The sequence below is a fragment of the Apodemus sylvaticus genome, chromosome X, assembly GCF_947179515.1.
Source record: "Apodemus sylvaticus chromosome X, mApoSyl1.1, whole genome shotgun sequence".
Lineage (NCBI taxonomy): Eukaryota > Metazoa > Chordata > Mammalia > Rodentia > Muridae > Apodemus > Apodemus sylvaticus.
In genome coordinates, this window is record NC_067495.1 from 61,658,782 (window position 1) to 61,677,831 (window position 19,050).

At 38.5% G+C, this 19,050-nt stretch overlaps 1 protein-coding gene across 1 annotated transcript in view; it reads right to left on the reverse strand.

The window, feature by feature from the left end:
* Positions 1 to 19,050, reverse strand: part of Tex11 (testis expressed 11) — a 246,191-nt gene that overhangs the window by 50,175 nt on the left and 176,966 nt on the right. Inside the window, exons 20-21 of the mRNA XM_052170254.1 lie at positions 1,942 to 1,982; positions 583 to 663 (exon numbers count right to left, since the gene is read on the reverse strand). Of these exons, the coding sequence (XP_052026214.1) occupies positions 583 to 663; positions 1,942 to 1,982 (122 nt within the window). The remainder of the gene's footprint in view (positions 1 to 582; positions 664 to 1,941; positions 1,983 to 19,050) is intronic.

Sequence of the window (19,050 nt, forward strand, 5' to 3'; positions counted from 1 at the left end):
CTTCTTTCCTTAAGGTTATTTTCACGTTATTTAAATGCTAAAGTCATAGCAACTTCTCCATATATGAATATAATGCACTTTGATTACATTTAACCTTCTCTTTTTTTCTTTCTTACTTCTTAAATACATCACTATTTGGACTTCTTTTAACTGGTATATAAATTGAATCATGCATTATGGACTCTTTAATGTCTGGCTGTTTTTTTCAACAGTATGTTTCTGGATGTATCCATATTGTTGTGCATAGTGGATCACATCCAAGAATATATTCAGCTTTCGAGAACAGGTTTATGAAAATAATTTATGAAACTAAAAGTATGATTCATCATTTTGGTTTTTGGCCATTCTCCATAGAAAAGAAAAAAATTAAGCATAGAATACTTGGTTATGTGTGAAATACATACACTGTTTCATGTGAAATCCTTAATGAATAAATGATCCTACATAAGAGACTTATACATTCCTAGTTTATATACAAGGAAACCAAGATTAAGCAGATTATACATATATATCATAGCTTCAAAAGAAAGAGACATAATCTATTATATCAAAAAATGTCTATGCCTATATATTTGTTTTTACCTATTTTCCTGAACCAATTGGCATCATTAGCATCCAAAGTTGAGGGAATGTCATCAAAATGTTCAGAAAATTTCAGGAGTACTATATTAAATAGGAAAATAGGACAATTATTTTATAAGCTAGCAAAGTTTTTACTTATTCTTTAAAAACAGTATGAATCTAGAAAGTTTATTTCTGTGCATATGTATATGGTAGCATATCAAAATAATCCAAATGAGGAAAAGCACTGCTAAGTTCCATGGAGGCATTAACTCAAACTTCGAGGAAACAACTATATCCTTAGAGAATTATAAATGTAATCATTACAATGATTCACTACTTAAGGCACATGCAAGGAGATAAAGAATAGGAATAATAATTAAAACACTAAAATCATTCTTAGCATGGTTGAACCCCGGTGTTCAATCTTTAGGACCAAACAAAACACCCTAAAATAGTCATAGTATCAGTAGACTGGCATAATATTTATTTAGCTTCCACAGTAAATATAATGTAGAACCAGAACATGCCATCATCCCCAGAAAGCATCTATTACTTACCACATGCTCTGCTCGGAAAAAGAATACCAACCAGCAAATATTTCACTTGAAAAGCTTTTGCTTTAAGCCACTTTGCTATGTTTATAATCATTATTTGAGGTATAAAATTCAACTGTTGCCATTAATGGATTAAAGCTTCTAAGGTATGGACTTTTGGGTGTTCTAACAAATGAGAATACCTTTTGAACAGAGGGGACACCATCAAAGAAAGCACAGTGCTGGTAAAAAGAATGTGATGTTGCTAGACACTAGTTTAAGGAAGTCAAAAGGAAGGATGACAAGTAGACAGAGAACAGGAGAAGGCACAGACTTTTGTAAATAGGTAAAATAAAAGAAGAAGCAATGACCACTAGATGAAGTGGTCACATGAAATCAGCAGGGTGTAGAGAATTTTGTTTGTCTTTAATTAATTTTTGCTTATCTAATCATAGGACAGAAAATTAAAATGGAGGGAAGGATAAAGGGAAGAGAAAAAGAATGAATGAAAAGAAAGAAAGAAAGAAAGAAAGAAAGAAAGAAAGAAAGAAAGAAGAAGGAAGGAAGGAGCGAGCATAGGAAGGCAAGTGTCTTTGAGACAAATTAGGACAAAAATGGAGCTGAAATCACATTTATAAGTAGATGCTAGTGATGTTAAACACTTCCCTTCTTGTGGATGCAGAAACTAAAACAGATCTCTGTGGTAAATATTAATAGTGTTTAAATGAAATTAATAAATTTAACTAAAATATTAGATTAGAGTCGGCATGTTCACCATATTTGGAGAATTCAACAGAGGATGGAGGCAAGAAAAAGAACTGAAAATAAACAAGAACATAATTACCTGTATTTAAGTAGTTCAAAAGTCTATCCATTTCTTTCTTTCTAAAAATTAAAGATAAAGACGTATTTAAATTGTTTTAAACATTTACTGTAGAAAAATCACTGAAAACACTATTTGTGTCTGAGAATTGGGCTAAAAATGCAAAATGTACAATTTTTTTAAATTTATTGATATATTTATTTACATTTCAAATGATTTCCCCTTTTCTGGACCCCCACTCCCCGAAAGTCCCATCAGTCCCCTTCCCTCCCCCTGTTTTCCTACCTAACCCTTCCCACTTCCCTGTTCTGATTTTGCTCTATACTGCTTCACTGAGTCTTTTCAGAACAAGGGGCCACTCCTCTGTTCTTCTTGTACCTCATTTGATGTGTGGATTATGTTTTGGGTATTCTAGTTTTCTAGGTTAATATCCACTTATTAGTGAGTGCATACCATGATTCACCTTTTGAGTCAGGGTTACCTCACTTAGTATGATGTTCTCTAGCTCCATCCATTTGCCTAAGAATTTCATGAATTCATTGTTTCTAATGGCTGAATAGTACTCCATTGTGTAGATATACCACATTTTTTTGCATCCACTCTTCTGTTGAGGGATACCTGGGTTCTTTCCAGCATCTGGCAATTATAAATAGGGCTGCTATGAACATAGTAGAGCATGTATCCTTATTACATGGTGGGGAATACTCTGGGTATATGCCCAGGAGTGGTATAGCAGGATCTTCTGGAAGTGAGGTGCCCAGTTTTCGGAGGAACCGCCAGACTGCTTTCCAGAGTGGTTGTACCAATTTGCAACCCCACCAGCAGTGGAGGAGTGTTCCTCTTTCTCCACATCCTCACCAACACCTGCTGTTTCCTGAATTTTTAATCTTAGCCATTCTGACTGGTGTAAGGTGAAATCTCAGGGTTGTTTTGATTTGCATTTCCCTAATGACTAATGAAGTTGAGCATTTTTTTAAGGTGTTTCTCTGCCATCCGAAGTTCTTCAGGTGAGAATTCTTTGTTTAACTCTGTACCCCATTTTTTAATAGGGTTCTAGCTCAGTGAGAAGTACTTAAAAATGTTGAACATCTTTAGTCATAATGGAAATGTAAATTGAGTAAATCTATAGAAGTCTGATGTCTAAGAAAAAGCAAGGTGTGTCTCAGGGGTAGTGCCCCATATGAGATGCTTTAAGAGTCTGTCTCCAGCTTTGAAAAGCAGTGGAGGTGCTGTGACTAAAGTAAGAGTACATGGTGGCCTTGAGTCTCATCTGTAAGGAAGTGCCACATAAATTCTAGCATTCTGAGGAAAACCATATTTAAAAAATATTTATCTATTGCATGCCAGGGAATCCTCTGGGTATATACCCAGGAATGGTATAGCAGGGTCCTCCAGAAGTGTCATACCCAGTTTTCTGAGAAACCACCAGACTCATTTCCAGAGTGGTTGTACCAGCTTGCAATCCCACCAGCAGTGGAGGAGTGTTCCTCTTTCTCCACATCCTCACCAGAGGATTTCCCAGCATGCAATAAGGACACATCATACTCCACTATGTTCATAGCAGCCTTATTTATAATAGCCAGAAGCTGGAAAGAACCCAGATGTCCCTCAATGGAGGAATGGATACAGAAAATGTTGTATATTTACACAATGGAATACTACTCTGCAATTAAAAACAATGAATTCATGAAATTTTTAGGCAAATGGTTGGAAATGGAAAATATCATCCTAAGTGAGGTAACCCAATCACAAAAGAATACACATGGAATGCAGTCTCTGATAAGTAGATATTAATTAGCCCAGAAGCCCTGAATACTCAAGACACAATTAACATATCAAATGAATCCCAAGAAGAAAAAAGGAGAGGTCCCTGGTACTGGAAAGGTTTGACACAGCATTGTAGGGGAGTACCAGGACAGAGAAATGGGAGGGAGTTGATTGGGGAATGGGTTGAGGGAAGAGGGTTTACAGACTTATGGGGAGGGGGGATCCAGGAAAGGGGAAAGCATTTGGAATGTAAACAAAGACTATAGAAAAAATTATCTAATACAAACTTCTTATTTTACACTTGAGGAAACACACCTCATAGCAGAGAATGGTTTCTATAAGGTAATATACTTAGTGACAAAGACAAGTCTACTATTCTGATCTTTTAATTCTCAGTCAAGTTTGTTTAAGGGGTTAACAAATTTTTAGCAAAGCTTCTGCCTTCCTATTCTACTTTCAGGAGACTGGAAGTTGACATTCTGACCTAACAAGTCAAAAATCTGAACAGTCTGAAAATCAGCAACTCTTCTTGAATCCATAACAGTAGTGAGGAAGAAGGCCAAGTTACTGCCAAAAAGATTGAATTTAGGTAGGACAGGTAAACAGTGAGATGTAGAGCGGAGACCTTGAGAACTAATGCCTTAGTGAGTACCTGGACTATGGTTGATAAATCACTGGATGCTTATCCTGGAAAAGTCTTAGAGCTAAAAACTCCAAGGTGAGCTGAGGAGAAGGGTAATCCTGTAGGAGGACCAGCAGTCTCAATTCATCTGGACCCCTGAGATCTCTCAGACACTGGACCACCAACCAGGCAGCACACACCAGCTGATATGAGGTCCCCAACACACATACAGTAGAGAACTGCTGGGTCTGTGTTCATTCAGAGATGATGCACCTAACCCTCAAGAGACTGGAGGTTAGAAGTCTGGAAAACTGGAATACCCAAAACATAATCCACACATCAAATGAGGTACAAGAAGAAAGGAGGAGTGGCCCCTGGTTCTGGAAAGACTCAGTGAAACAGTATTCGGCAAAACCAGAACGGGGAAGTGGGAAGGGGTGGGTGGGAGGACTGGGGAAGATAAAGGGGGCTTACGGGACTTTCGGGGAGTGGGGGGGGCTAGAAAAGGGGAAATCATTTGAAATGTAAATAAATTATATTGAATAAAAAAATTAAAAAAAAAAACAACAACAACAAAAAAAGAAGTCAGGTGGGAGGGGGTGAGCTCTTCCACGTGGAGACAGGGGGAGGGGAAGGAGGTATGGAATGTGGAACAGTCAGTCAGAGGGTGGGCAGGAGTGGGGGAAATAAAACAGGGAGTGTTAATTAATTAATTAATTAATTAAAAGAGAAAACTCCAAGGTGATTCATTCATAAGGAGGCCTCAACACTTTTTACAAAATTCAGCAAGGTAGCTTAGCTAGGTATTCACAATAAGCACTGGAAAACATGCAGGTATGAGGAAAAGAAATTCTTTTGAAATATTCCATAATATTATATTCTTTAAAATATTTTTTTTATTTTGTGTGAATGAATACTATGTTTACATATATGTTTATGCATCATATGTTTGCCTAGTGCCCATGGAGGATGGATGAGAGTGTGAGATCCCCTGGAACTGGCATTACAGATGGCTGCAAACCACCATGTGGGCACTGGGAACCAAATTCGAGTCTTCTAAAAGTATACCATATCACTTAACTGTTGAGCTATTGCTCAAGCCCCAGTGATCTTTTTAAGAATTATATTTTATTATTATGAGTGGATACGCATGCCACAGTGAATGTCTGAAGATTAGAGGACAGCAATGTGGAGTTAGTTCTATACTTTCCCATTAATCCAAAAATCAAACTCAGGTTGTCAAGCTTGCTTAGCAAGTGCTTAGCAAGTCCTTAGCAGCTGAACCATCTTCTCAGCTCATTATTATGTTCCTTTAAAATAAGATCTGACCTCTAAACAAACTATTTTACCAGAGTTGAACTTCAACCATTTGGTGTATTGCCAGAGCTTAATTCCATGGAAATAGCTGAACCAGTTCACTTAAGCCACCTTGACTGTATAAAAGGGGAGAGAAAACTAGAGCAATTTCTCTCCCACTAACTCACCTCCACACAACTAAAAAAGCCTATTTGTAGCACTTCTTTTAACTTGGTATAGCATATCTTTTTCTAGAGGAAATAGGAAAATCATACTAAGAGGCAAAAAATAATTGGAAGAGACAGAACAAGCATTAGACAGACATGGCAGAGATGATATATGATTAGATTGTGTGTGTGTGTGTGTGTGCGTGCGCGCATGTATGAAAGGGAGTGGAGGGACTCTAGTGAGCTGTGACTAATACAAGCATATATGGGCAATACAAAAAAAGTCAAAATAATTCTAAGAAAGAACCAAAAAAAAAAGTTGGGATTTCAAAACATTAGCAAAAACAAAAATTCCTGTTATAATCTCGTTAGCAGACCAGACACAGTTGAAAGAGTTTATACCAAGAAAAATTTCAAATACCTCAAACCAAATAGATCCAAATAGACCAAATAGATCAAAACAATCCAAATAGATCAAAACAATCCAAGGGCTGTAGAACAACTTTAAAAAGTGAAATGTGTAACGGTAACACTGGAAAAAGAGAGATCAAAACAGAAGAAATGTGCAAAATTCTAATGGCTGAAATACCCTCACAAATTAACCTTATGTACCAAACCAAAGAAAAACAAACAGAATTCTTACAATCTCCTTTGAGGATACACTCCCAGTGATCAAAGGACTTCCAACTAGGCCCTGCTTCTTTAAAGTGTCACAAAATTTCTCAATACTGCCTTCCTGTGATGAATCAAACCTTGAATCATAATGGACCCTTGGAAGACCTCAACCTATGTCCAAAAAGCACAGAAAACCTCAAAAAGAAAAAGAAGAGGAAGGAAGGAAGGAAGGAAGGAGAGAGAGAGAGAGAGAGAGAGAGAGAGAGAGAGAGAGAGAGAGAGAGAGAGAGAGAGAGAGAGAGAGAAACAAAGAAAGAAAGAAAGAAAGAAAGAAAGAAAGAAAGAAAGAAAGAAAGAAAGAAAGAAAGAAAGAAAGAAAGGGACAGTGGAGTGGAGTATTAAAAATATTTATCACCCTCTACAAAACTCAAGTTCAAGTGGATCAAAGACCTCAACATAAAACTGGATACACTAAATTCATAAGAGAGAGAGAGTGGGAAATAGCTTTGAATGCATTGGTATGAGAGACAATTTCCTGAATAGAATACCAATGGCTCAGGATCTAATATCAATAATTGATAAATAGGACCTAATGAAACTGAAAACCTTCTGTAATGCGAAGTACACTGTCAATAGGACAAAAGAACAGCCTACAGGTTGGGAAAAGATCTTCACAAACCCTACATGTGACAGAGGGCTAATATCTAAAATATGTAAAGAACCCAAGAAGTTAGTCTCCAACAAACCAAATAACCCAATTTAAAAATGGGGTACAGAACTAAACAGAGAATTCTCAACAGAGAAAATGGCCAATAAGCATCTAAAGAAATGTTCAACATCCTTAGTCATCAAGGAAATGCAAATCAAAATGACTGAGCTTCATCTTACAGCAATTACAATGGCTAAGATAAAAAACCCCAGCAGATGTGGAGAAAGCGGAACACTCTCCCATAGCTGGTGGGATTTCAAGCTGGTACAATTGTTCTGGAAATCAACTGGTAGTTTCTCTGAAAACTGGAAATAGTTCTTCCTGAAGACCCATCTACACCACTCCTGGGAATATACCCAAAAGATGCCCCACCATACCACAAGGACATGTGCTTTACTATGTTCATAGCAGCTTTATTTGCTATAGTCAGAAATTGAAAACAACCCAGATGTCCCTTAAGAATGGATACAGAGAATGTTGTTCATTTATACAATTGGATACTATTCAGCTATTAAAAGCAAGGACATCATGAATTTTGTAGGTAAATAGATAGAACTAGAAAATATCCTGAGTGAGGTAACCCAAACCCAAAATGACATGCATGATATATGCTCATTGATAAGTGGATATTAGCCATAAATTACAGGATACCCACGCTATACTCCACAGGCCCAAAGAAGCTAAATAAGGAAAAGCCAAGCAAGGATGCTTAAATCTCATGCAGCTGGTAGGAGATTGGGGAGCATCTCTAGGACATGCTGTGCCAGAGACCTGGGATGAATGAGGCTCCCAGGAGTCAATGGGGATGAACTTATCTGAGACTCATAGAAGTGGGGGATATGAAACCTGAAAAGGCCACCTTCTATAGCTAGGTAGGACTCCCAGTGTAGGGATAAGGATACCAAACCACTCATAAAACTCTCAATACAAAATTTGTCCTGTCAATAAGAAATGCAGGGACAAAGATAGAGCAGAGACTGGGGGAACGGCCAACCAATAAATGGCCCAACTTGAGACCCATCCCATGGACAAACACCAATCCCTGACACTATTAATGATACTCTGTTATGCTTGCAGATAGGAGCCTTAATATAACTGTCCTCTGAGAGGCTCCACCCAGCAACTGACTGAAACAGGTACAGACACACAGCCAATCATTGAAAGGAGCTTGAGGACTATGGAAGAATTGGGGGAAGGATTGAGGGCCACATAGAAATTCTACAGGAAGATCAACAGAGTCAACTAACCTGGATACTTGGGGGGGAGGGGCTCTCAGAGACTGAATCATCAACCAAAGAGCATACATGAGCTGGATTTAGGCCCCCTGAACATATGCAGGAAATGTGCAGCTCAGTCTTTATGTGGGTCCCCCAACAAGTGGAACAGGGTCTGTCCCTAAAGCTGTAGCCTGACTGTGGAATCCATTCCCCTAACTGGGCTGCCTTGTCTGGCCTCAGTGGAAGAGGATGTGCCTACCCCTGCAGTGACTAGATGTGCTAGGGTGGGAGGATACCCAGGAGGGTCTCCACCCTCTCAGAGGAGAAGGGGAGGAGGAATAGGGGGAGGAACGGTGTGAGGAGGGACTGGGAAGGGGAGCACTTGCAGGATGTAAAGTGAAAAATAAATAAATAAATAAATAAATAAATAAATAAATAAATAAATAAATTTAAAAGATAAAAGACTGGCAGAAAAAACGAGCAAGCTAGAGTTCTGTACTCGAAAAGTCTTTTAAAGGGAAAGAAAAGAAAAACTTTAGAAAAACAAAATGAATGAGATCATGACTACTTCCAAGGAAGGAGTCACAAGACATTGAATCTCTAGCATTCTGATCTTAGGCCTTCTAGTACTCAATTGTAAGATATTTCTGTTTTACAGTGTTTATTATAACTCTCTAAATGGAAAGATGAGGATGTAACTCAGTGACAGAACACTTTTCTAATATGCACTAAGGACCTATATTTTATTGCTACTTCCAAAAATAACAGACAAAAGACTTTCTGTCTGTCATATTTTGAATGGGCTAAGACACATATTTATTACAGTAAGACAATAAAATGGATAGAAAAGTATTGAGATAGGCAAGGAGGAACTATATTTGTTCTCAGATGACTTGTTTGTCTTTCTAGAAAACAAACAACTCAGTCCACTGGCTCCCCTCCAAACTCCATTCACTCCCACTCCAAATATTGGAACTCATAAATGGTCATCACAGGGTTTCAGACAACAAGGCAAATATACAGATAACAAGCGCTCTCCTATACTGACAAAGAACAAATGGAATTCGAAATTAAAACCATAATACTAGAGGACCTATCCCTGCCTGCCCAACCAACAAGTCTCTCCCATGCTGCATTCTACCTTTTGACCAAGCCAAATCCTGCAATCCTTTTCCAAGGTCTAATGCAGTGAATCTTCCTGACCTCTCCCCTTATTCACTACCCCAAACCCATTAAATCTAACACAGGTTCCATGTCCAGAACCCCAGCCTAGTCAGGCCACCACTACTTGCTCTGTAACTAATTTATAGGATTCCTCCATGACCTTCCCATACCATATCAGAACTCTCTCCAGCCAGATCTACCTCTACATTCCAGGCTTGGACCTGGACACACATCCTGAACATAGCAGTTCAGCTGGTGCCTCATAAGAGCCTTTAACAACTCAGCTACAAACTCTGCAATCTAGAGTGGCCACCTAACGGCAAGATCTGCTTCTGCAATCAATAATGGCACAGACATTGTGTGAGTAACCAACAACATTTTATTGGATTTAAGGCCACTTTATAAGAGAGAACCATGTTGTTCTATCTACAGAGAATACTGCTTGGGTTTCTGAAACTGTATAGATCTTGGGCCTAGGGGAAAAGCAAATATCTGTTCTGCTAAAGAAATATAGCAATAAAATGAGTCCTAATGACATTCTGCTTCAGTGTCTTCCTCAACCATCATCAGAAAAGCTTCCTCCTGCAATAGATTGGAAAAAATACAGACATCCATAACTAGACAATGTACAGAGAGTGAGACACTTCAGAACAGTCCTAAATGGGATGTTGTCATCAAAACTCTCCCCTCAGGGATCAGAGAGTTATGCAGAAGAGGAGATGAAGAGATTTTAAGAGCCAGAGGGGATGAATGACTCCAAGCAAACCCTGTCTTCCAGACACAACAGAGCTGACAAACATATGAACTCATGGAAAGTGGGTCACCATGTACAGGTTCAAGCTATACAGGGTCCCAGCTCTGGCTGGACACTGGAGGGAAAAGGGAACACTAACAAATCTCCAATGTCAACCACCTTCATAGGAAAATTTACTTTTCTCTAATAGAATCTTGTGGTATACACACACATACACACATACACACATACACACATACACACACACACACACACACACACACACACATACACAAACACAGAAACACTTAGGGTAAACCTTGTGCTTAGCAGTAGACGGGCAACACAAAATGAAATCAATGGTGTATGGTTTTTCCTCACGGTGCTTTGTTTGAATACTAACTGGTCTTTTGTTTGTATCTTTTTGTTTGATTTCTGATCTTGTGCTTTAATGGGTTTTGTAGTGTTTGTGTGTTTCTTGTGAGTTTTGATTTCTTTTAATACTTTGTTAGTTTTCTATTTGTCTATGTGTTTTTGAGAGAGAAGGGGTGAGCAAGGGAGAGGGGGAATATGAATGTAGTTGCAGGATGTGTAGAATCTGGGAAGAGGAAACTGTGATAAAAAATATATTGTACAAATTTTCAATAAAAAATAAATGAGCCTGGGATCTGACTAGAGAGAATTCACAGAAGAAGATGAAACTGGCTAAGAAACATCTCAAAAAATGTTCATGGTTCCTAGCAATTAAGTAAAAGCAAGTCAAAACAAGTCTAAGATTTTATCTTACACCAATCAGAGTGACAAAGATCAACAAAACAGCTAAAAACACATGCTGGAGGTGGTTTGAGGGAAAAGGGAACCCTCATTCACTGATGATATGATTGTTAACTGATCCAGTCACTTTGCAAATCAGTGTGGAAAATTCTCAAAAAGGTAAGAATGAATCTACCGTAGGACCCAGTGATACCACTTCTTGGCCTATGTCCAAAGGACTCAACAGAACAGCCCACTCCACAGATACTTGCTCAGCCATGTTTATTGCTGCTCTATTTATAATAAGTAGGAAACAAAAACAATATCAAGGTCCTTCAACCAACTGATGGATAATGAAAGAGTAGAACACACACACTGTGGGACACTATTCAGCTGTAAAGAAAAATGAAATCATAAACTTTTAGGTAATGGACAGAGCTAGTGAAGATCATATGAAGTGAGATAACCCAGACCCAGAAATTTTGCATATTCTCTGTCATCAGAGGTTCCTAGCTCCAAATCTTCAGATGTGGGTACATATCCGGGAGCGATCACTGAAACCAGAAAGAAAATGGGACCATTTCTGGGGTAGGGGGAGCAATAGAGAAAGGATTAATAGTATACAACTGATCTGATAGGCTGGGGCATGAATGAAAAGGCCTCTAGTTAGTAAGGGACAAGGGGAGAAACACACAAGGAAAGAAGGGGGGGAAAATAACAGTAAGATTATCTGAAAAAGTCATAATGAATCATACTATTAACCTTCCATCTTCAAAAATCCTATAATACACATGAGTTAGTATATTATACATGGACATAAATTATACATATATGTTTTTATATATGTATAATATACATACATAGTCTAAGTGAATTTTTTTCATCTGGTCTGATAATGCTCATTTCAAGAGCAAAAGTTCATACAGCAACCGCCCTCAACCGTGCATGAGTTGTTGATCAGTTGTTGTCTAAGAGACTCCCAAAATATTATAGGCTATTGGTATTGCCTTTGTTTGCTCCTCCAAAGGTGAAAGTTAAGTCCTTATGGCTGAAGACACCATATACTTCAGACATGAGACCTAGAGCCTCTCATGCTGAACTGACCTGATTGTCTCTTTCCTGAAGACTAGCTTTCATGGTACCAGAAGGCACCATACAAGCAAGCTTCCTAAGGAGGGAAGCATCCAACAATCATATCCAGATGTGACAATAAATACATAATAAAGGCTAAATAAATAAATACTGAGTTGGATATAGGCTGTCTTTTTCACCTTGAAAAGTGTACAAGATATGGGGAGGAGACACTAAGGTAGTATCTTCAACAGATAAACTCTTCGGCTTCTGAGTGAACTGGGGGAAAGAGGCTGGAAAAGAATGTTGGTATAAATGCAATTCTTCTTCTTTTTTTTTTTAATTCGATATAATTTATTTACATTTCAAATGATTTCCGTTTTCTAGCCCCCCCACTCCCCGAAAGTCCCGTAAGCCCCCTTCTCTTCCCCTGTCCTCCCACCCACCCCTTCCCACTTCCCCGTTCTAGTTTTGCCGAATACTGTTTCACTGAGTCTTTCCAGAACTAGGGGCCACTCCTCCTTTCTTCTTGTACCTCATTTGATGTGTGGATTATGTTTTGGGTATTCCAGTTTTCTAGGTTAATATCCACTTATTAGTGAGTGCATACCATGATTCACCTTTTGAGTCTGGGTTACCTCACTTAGTATGATATTCTCTAGCTCCATCCATTTGCCTAAGAATTTCATGAATTCATTGTTTCTAATGGCTGAATAGTACTCCATTGTGTAGATATACCACATTTTTTGCATCCACTCTTCTGTTGAGGGATACCTGGGTTCTTTCCAGCATCTGGCAATTATAAATAGGGCTGCTATGAACATAGTAGAACATGTATCCTTATTACATGGTGGGGAGTCTTCTGGGTATATGCCCAGGAGTGGTATAGCAGGATCTTCTGGAAGTGAGGTGCCCAGTTTTCGGAGGAACCGCCAGACTGCTTTCCAGAGTGGTTGTACCAATTTGCAACCCCACCAGCAGTGGAGGAGTGTTCCTCTTTCTCCACACCCTCTCCAACACCTGCTGTCTCCTGAATTTTTAATCTTAGCCATTCTGACTGGTGTAAGATGAAATCTTAGGGTTGTTTTGATTTGCATTTCCCTAATGACTAATGAAGTTGAGCATTTTTTAAGATGCTTCTCCGCCCAAAGGGATAAAATACTTGTATGAAGACTATATATTTTTCTTCTTATCTCTTTCATATCACCTCAGTTTTCTGTTTCTGACCTATTTAAATAGCTGTAGGATCATGTCTACTACAAGTGCTAAAAACAGAATTATTTCTAAGCAGGAAACTATAACTGTATTTTTATAGTCTTTTTAAAATGCAGGGTCTCTCTTCATAGTCCTGGCTGTCCAGGAACTCATTCTGTAGACTAGGCTGGCCTTGAATTTACAGAAATCTACCTACCTCTGCCTACAGAAGGTGGAAAAGAGAGGATCATTGTGAGTTTGAGGCCAGAATGAGCTACACAGTGAGTTCACAGCCACTCTGGGCTACAGAGTGAGACCCTGTCTCAAAAATGTGTTGGAGAACAGCAGCCTCTTAATAAATGATGGTGAAGAAACTGGATATCCATATATAGAAGACCAAAACTAGAGCACTGACTCACCCAGTATAAAAACCAACTCAAATGATCAAAAGCTTTAATGTGAAATTTGAAACTGTTTCAAGAAAACAGGACAAACACTTCAAAATATTGACACAGGCAATGATTTTTTTGATAGGACTTTAGTAGCTCATTAAAAAGCAAGAATTCATAAATGAGATGGCGTTCAGTTAAAAGGCTTCTGCATAACAAAAGAAATAATCTAGTCAAAAAATAGCCTACAGATAGAAGAAAAATCCATTAGCTAATCATATGGTAAGGGACTAATATCCAGAATGTATAAATATTTTTTGAAGTAACACTGGAAGAATGAATACTAGAATCAATTAAATCGGCAAATGAGCTGAAAAGACACTTTCCAAATGAGTAAGTACAAATGGCCAATAAATAGAAGAAAAATATGTAGTATTATCAAGCCATCAAGGATATGCAAATTATAGTTACATTGAGGTTGAATGTTACCCCCAACTAGAATGTTTTTTATAGAAATGAAACTAAAAAGCAAAAACAAGTACTGCCAAGGATGTGGAGAAAAATGAACACCTACACTCGATCAGTGGGAATACAAATTAGCCTAGCCATCTCTAAAACAGTATAGAGGTTATTTAAATATTAGAAAGAAAACTTCTATATGATCCAGGTATACCACTCCTGGGTATCCAAAAGAAATGAAACTAGCACACAAGGAAATATCTGCACACTCATATTTATGGCTACACTAGTCACAATAGCCAAGAAATGGAACCAGCCTAGATGTTTATGAATGAATGGATAAAAATTGAGTGAGTGTCTGTCTGTCTGTCTATCTGTCTGTCTGTCTGTCTATTTATCTATCTAGATATACATGCATACAATATATAATTATACACACACACACACACACACACACACGCATAGGGAGTCGATGCATTTACTAGACTAGTATTGCTGTCTGAATCTGGTTCAGCACAGTGGCTAAATCTAATGCTCATTCTTAAAGGTAGATTTTTTTGTTTACAAATGGAGAAAAGGAGAAATAGAACATTGAGAGAGAACCCTAATGAAAACTGGGTTCAATATGACACTGTATCAACTTAGGTCCCTTAGTTGTTATATTTGTATTTATCTGGTGAAATATAATGACGATGGAGGCTGATTATAGGTAAATAGGGAGAAGGGATATTTGAAAAGGCTCTGTACTGTCTTCTCAATTTTGTTATAAACCCAAAACTATTCACTAAAAAGCAGTTAAGTGAGTTAACCCAGCCCAAAGATAAACACTGCACATACTCTCTCTCATCTGTGCTTCCTAGCTCCAAATCTTCAGTGTGAGTATAACACATAGAAGGACCACAGAAACCAGGAAAGTATAAAGGATCGATAGGTGGGAGAGAGGTGCTTGAAATGGAAATAGCAAGATGTAGGTGATATGAAGTGGGAAACAGGAAAAAAAAAACGGGAGGAGGCTCTGGCTCTGGAGGAGGTCAGTTAATACAGACAGAGGAGGGAGAAGGGACAAATAAAAATCAAAGTTATTTGATAAAGCTTCAAAGAATTATATTATTTTACATTTACCTAAAATTATATATAATGCATATAAGTATGTGTTTACATATATGTTACATGTACATGTATATAATATTATATATACATATATCTTTAATGAAGTTAAGTCATGTGGGCTACCGATGTTCCCCAAAAGAACCATAGACTACAAAACCTCTAGTACCAGGAATGAGAAACCTTCCTTTGAATGGTTCGTCAGAACAGTCCAGGTGACTCTCAAAACTAGGCTATCCATGTAGCCCTGGGTGGCCTCTCAGGTTGAGGGTGGCCCCTATTGCTGAAGGTGCTTGAGACACAGGATTCAGATGATTAGAGCTGGATCTGACCTGAAAGCCTCTTTCCTGCTCTCTAGTTCCCATGGTGACAGAAAAATATGCAAGCTGCCAATGGAGGGAAGCAATTAAATAGTCCTACCCCAGTGTAATACCTGCAGACAATACCTGCATGACAATTACCAGCAGGGTAAGGTGCACACAAAAGTGCAGCAAGTGGCATTCACACATTTGAGGTAACCTACAGCTGTCTAATTGGATTTAGAGCCCATTTGATAGGAAGAAAATCTTGCCTGGAACTCGAAACCTAGCCAAGTTTCTGGGGCCAGTGAGGTCATGGGCCTTAGAAAAGGAGCTTCTACTGCCACTTTGCTAGGCCAGCATAATTCCTTACTACATTCTAAATCTCATCCTGATACCCACAGATGAGTATAGCTACCATCCTTTATCAAAGAAGCCTCTCTTTATAGCAGATGGAGAACATCACAGAAAACCACAACAGGGCACAATTCAGAAATCAACATCATAGGGTACCAATCCCAGTGAATATATCTTTATTATAGCTTCTGCATCTTGCTTAGGGAACATCTAGGAATAGCAGAAAGAAAGATTACAAAAGAGACAGATCACCAGGAAGTCTGCCATGAAACAATCTCTCCTAGAAATGGCTACATAAACAATGACAATATCAATGGATATAATGATGAAAAGGGTTTTTTTTTTTTTCAGGCTCTCACCTTTAGACCAAGAACCGCAGACTACTAATGACTGGTAGGAAGAGGAGAATTAGTCTCTAAAGTGGAAACTGAAAGGTTCTTTGGAAAGTCAGTTGGAGGTGTTTTGCTGGGGCAAACATGTGAAAGAATGTTTCCTTAAAGTGTACACAGGTGTGAAAGGCTAAGGCTGAGTGGTTAAGGAATATTTCACTGAAGCAGACACAGGAGAGGATGTTCTACTAAGGCAAGCATGTGAAAGAACACGTGATGAAGGATTCTCTGCTAACAACATGTATGTACTGGTCTGCCTTACACTGCATAGTTGAGCCACATTTACTGGGACTCCATAGAGAGAAACACACCAAAAAACCTCTGGTTGTGTACTGCCATTTGTTGCAGCTTCTGTGGACTCCAGCTGATTGGATGCATGTGCTGAGATAAGAGCCGTGCTGAGGCCACACCTGTAGGGGACATGTGATGTTTGGAGGGTATAAACAGGACTCCATGGAGTGACAGAGACAGAGCGTGGCTTGCTGGTACAGCTAGGTGGTACACTGCAACACTTGTGGGTCTTGAGTCTTTGCTGATTTTCACTTCCCTGAGAGAGGCACAGCTGAGAACATCTCCTGGGTCCCTCCTGCTGACTAGAGCCGAGGCTGAGGCCTGGCTGTCTCTGCTAGGACATGTCACTGCTGTTGTTAACCTGACTCTACTGAATTGGATTGCTGGTGTATCCATTAAGTGTTTGCAAGTGGACTGAGCTGCTGCCTGCTAACCTGTGTAACTGAATTGTTAATTTCCAGACAACATAGCACAGAGTTGCTCCAAAGAACCATTTCTAGACAGGCTCACTTCCCCCATATCCTTTCTTTTCTACTACCTCTGGTGGGTGGTGGGCTATAAGGGAGGTTAAACTGTTTAAGAATCATCATTAAAGATAGGATTTGAGAAAATTAAAGTTACAAGCTTCTCCCAGAGATAAGCATCCTTATTGGTTATCTAATGGAGTGTGGTCAGCCCTGAAAACATATACACATAAACAATACAATCAGACCCAGTAAGTTGTACTTATACATATTTGTGCATGCTTACACACATGCATGTATGTGTATGTGTAATAATCATAATAAAAAGGAGACTATCAACTTGAAATGTGGGAGTATAGGAGAGCTGGAAGCATGGTACTTGGGAGGGGCTGGAGGGAAGATAAGGAAGAAAAGTGATGTAATCTATTTCAATTAAGAACATATTTAAGAAAAAATTTTAAAATAAAAATAAGTGGGGAAATGCAGTAACTGACCAGATATAGTGGTTCATGTCTTTAATCCTAGCACTCCACAGGCAGAGGCAGGTAGATCTCTTTTCAAGGCTAACATGGACTACTCAGTTCTATGCTAGCCAGCCAAGACTACCTTGTCTCAAAACTAAACAAAAAACAGTAACTATTTTGGAAGATTAAAACCTGTAGGAGTGGGATTTTAGGAGAGAGTAACAGGAGATGAAGAAGATCCAAGTCTGTCATGTATATGCATCATAATGCCATAATGGAACACATAGTTTTCTATTATATATATTCTAATATAAAATCAATTACATTGTCATATCAAGTCTGTTTTATGCTAATAAATGTAAAAAAATTAAAACTTCAAATACAAAAGAAAAACCTAAAATGAGCACTGAACAGAAGACCATTTATCTCAAAGAGAGGAACAAATATGGATGCTCTGGGAAACTCAACTAAGGACATTTATAGGAAATAGGAAAATAGTAGCTTTAGGCATGAGTGATGACTTACACTTAGAGTCTTGAGTTCTGGAGAACTGCAGCAGAAGAATAATGAGTTCAAGCCCAGCCTGAGCAACAGAGCAAGACCTTATCTCTCTCTCTCTCTCTCTCTCTCTCTCTCTCTCTCTCTCTCTCTCTCTCTCTCTCTCTTCTCTCTCTCTCTCTCTCTCTCTCTCTCTCTCTCTCTCTCTCTCTCTCACACACACACACACACACACACAGATACACACAAACCCACACCCAAACCAGACCATTTCAGAAAGTAGTATTATTTAATACAGCCTGTGCTTTCTTGGGGACAAATCTTAAATGTCTTATAAGTTTATGTATAATCAATTTTTAGAAAACCTTTACCAGTTTGAATGTAAACTAAGCTAAAGTTGACTTCACTAATTTAATTCAGTGGCTATATAGAACAATCAAAACTGTTTTAAATAACTAGGCACACCATTTACACAGATACTGTGTGCTAGATAGTTTTTATGTCAACTTGACACAAGCCAGAGTTACCTGAAAGGAGGGAACTCTATTGAGAAAATGCCTCCCATAAGAATAGGTTGTAAGGCTTTTTCTTAATACATAATAAATGGGAGAAGGCCCAGACCATGGTGGATGGTGCCATCCCTGGGCTGGTAGTGATGGGTTCTATAAGAAAGCAAGCTCAGCAAATCATGAGAAGCAAGCAGCACTCCTCCATGACCTCTGCATCATCTCCTGCCTCCAGGTCCCTGCCTTGCTTGAGTTCCTGTCCTGACTTCTTCAATGATGAACAATGATATGGAAGCATAATACAAATCAACCCTATCCTCCCAACACTGCTTGTTAGCTATGGTGTTTCATCACATCAATAGAAACCAAACAGGATATACTGGTATTCTAAAACAATAGAAATCTTAAAACAGAAAAGAATTTAAAGCTCTGTGATCCAATTGTTGTCTTTTACAGAGGAGAAAAGTAGCTTAGGAAAATTAAGAATGTTCTCATTGTCCAAGGCAAACAGTAAAAACTAAGTGGAACAGCACAGTAAAATCCAATTCTCTTGGATATCCTCATTGAATTAGATGCTTTAAAATTTCTTTACTAGTTTG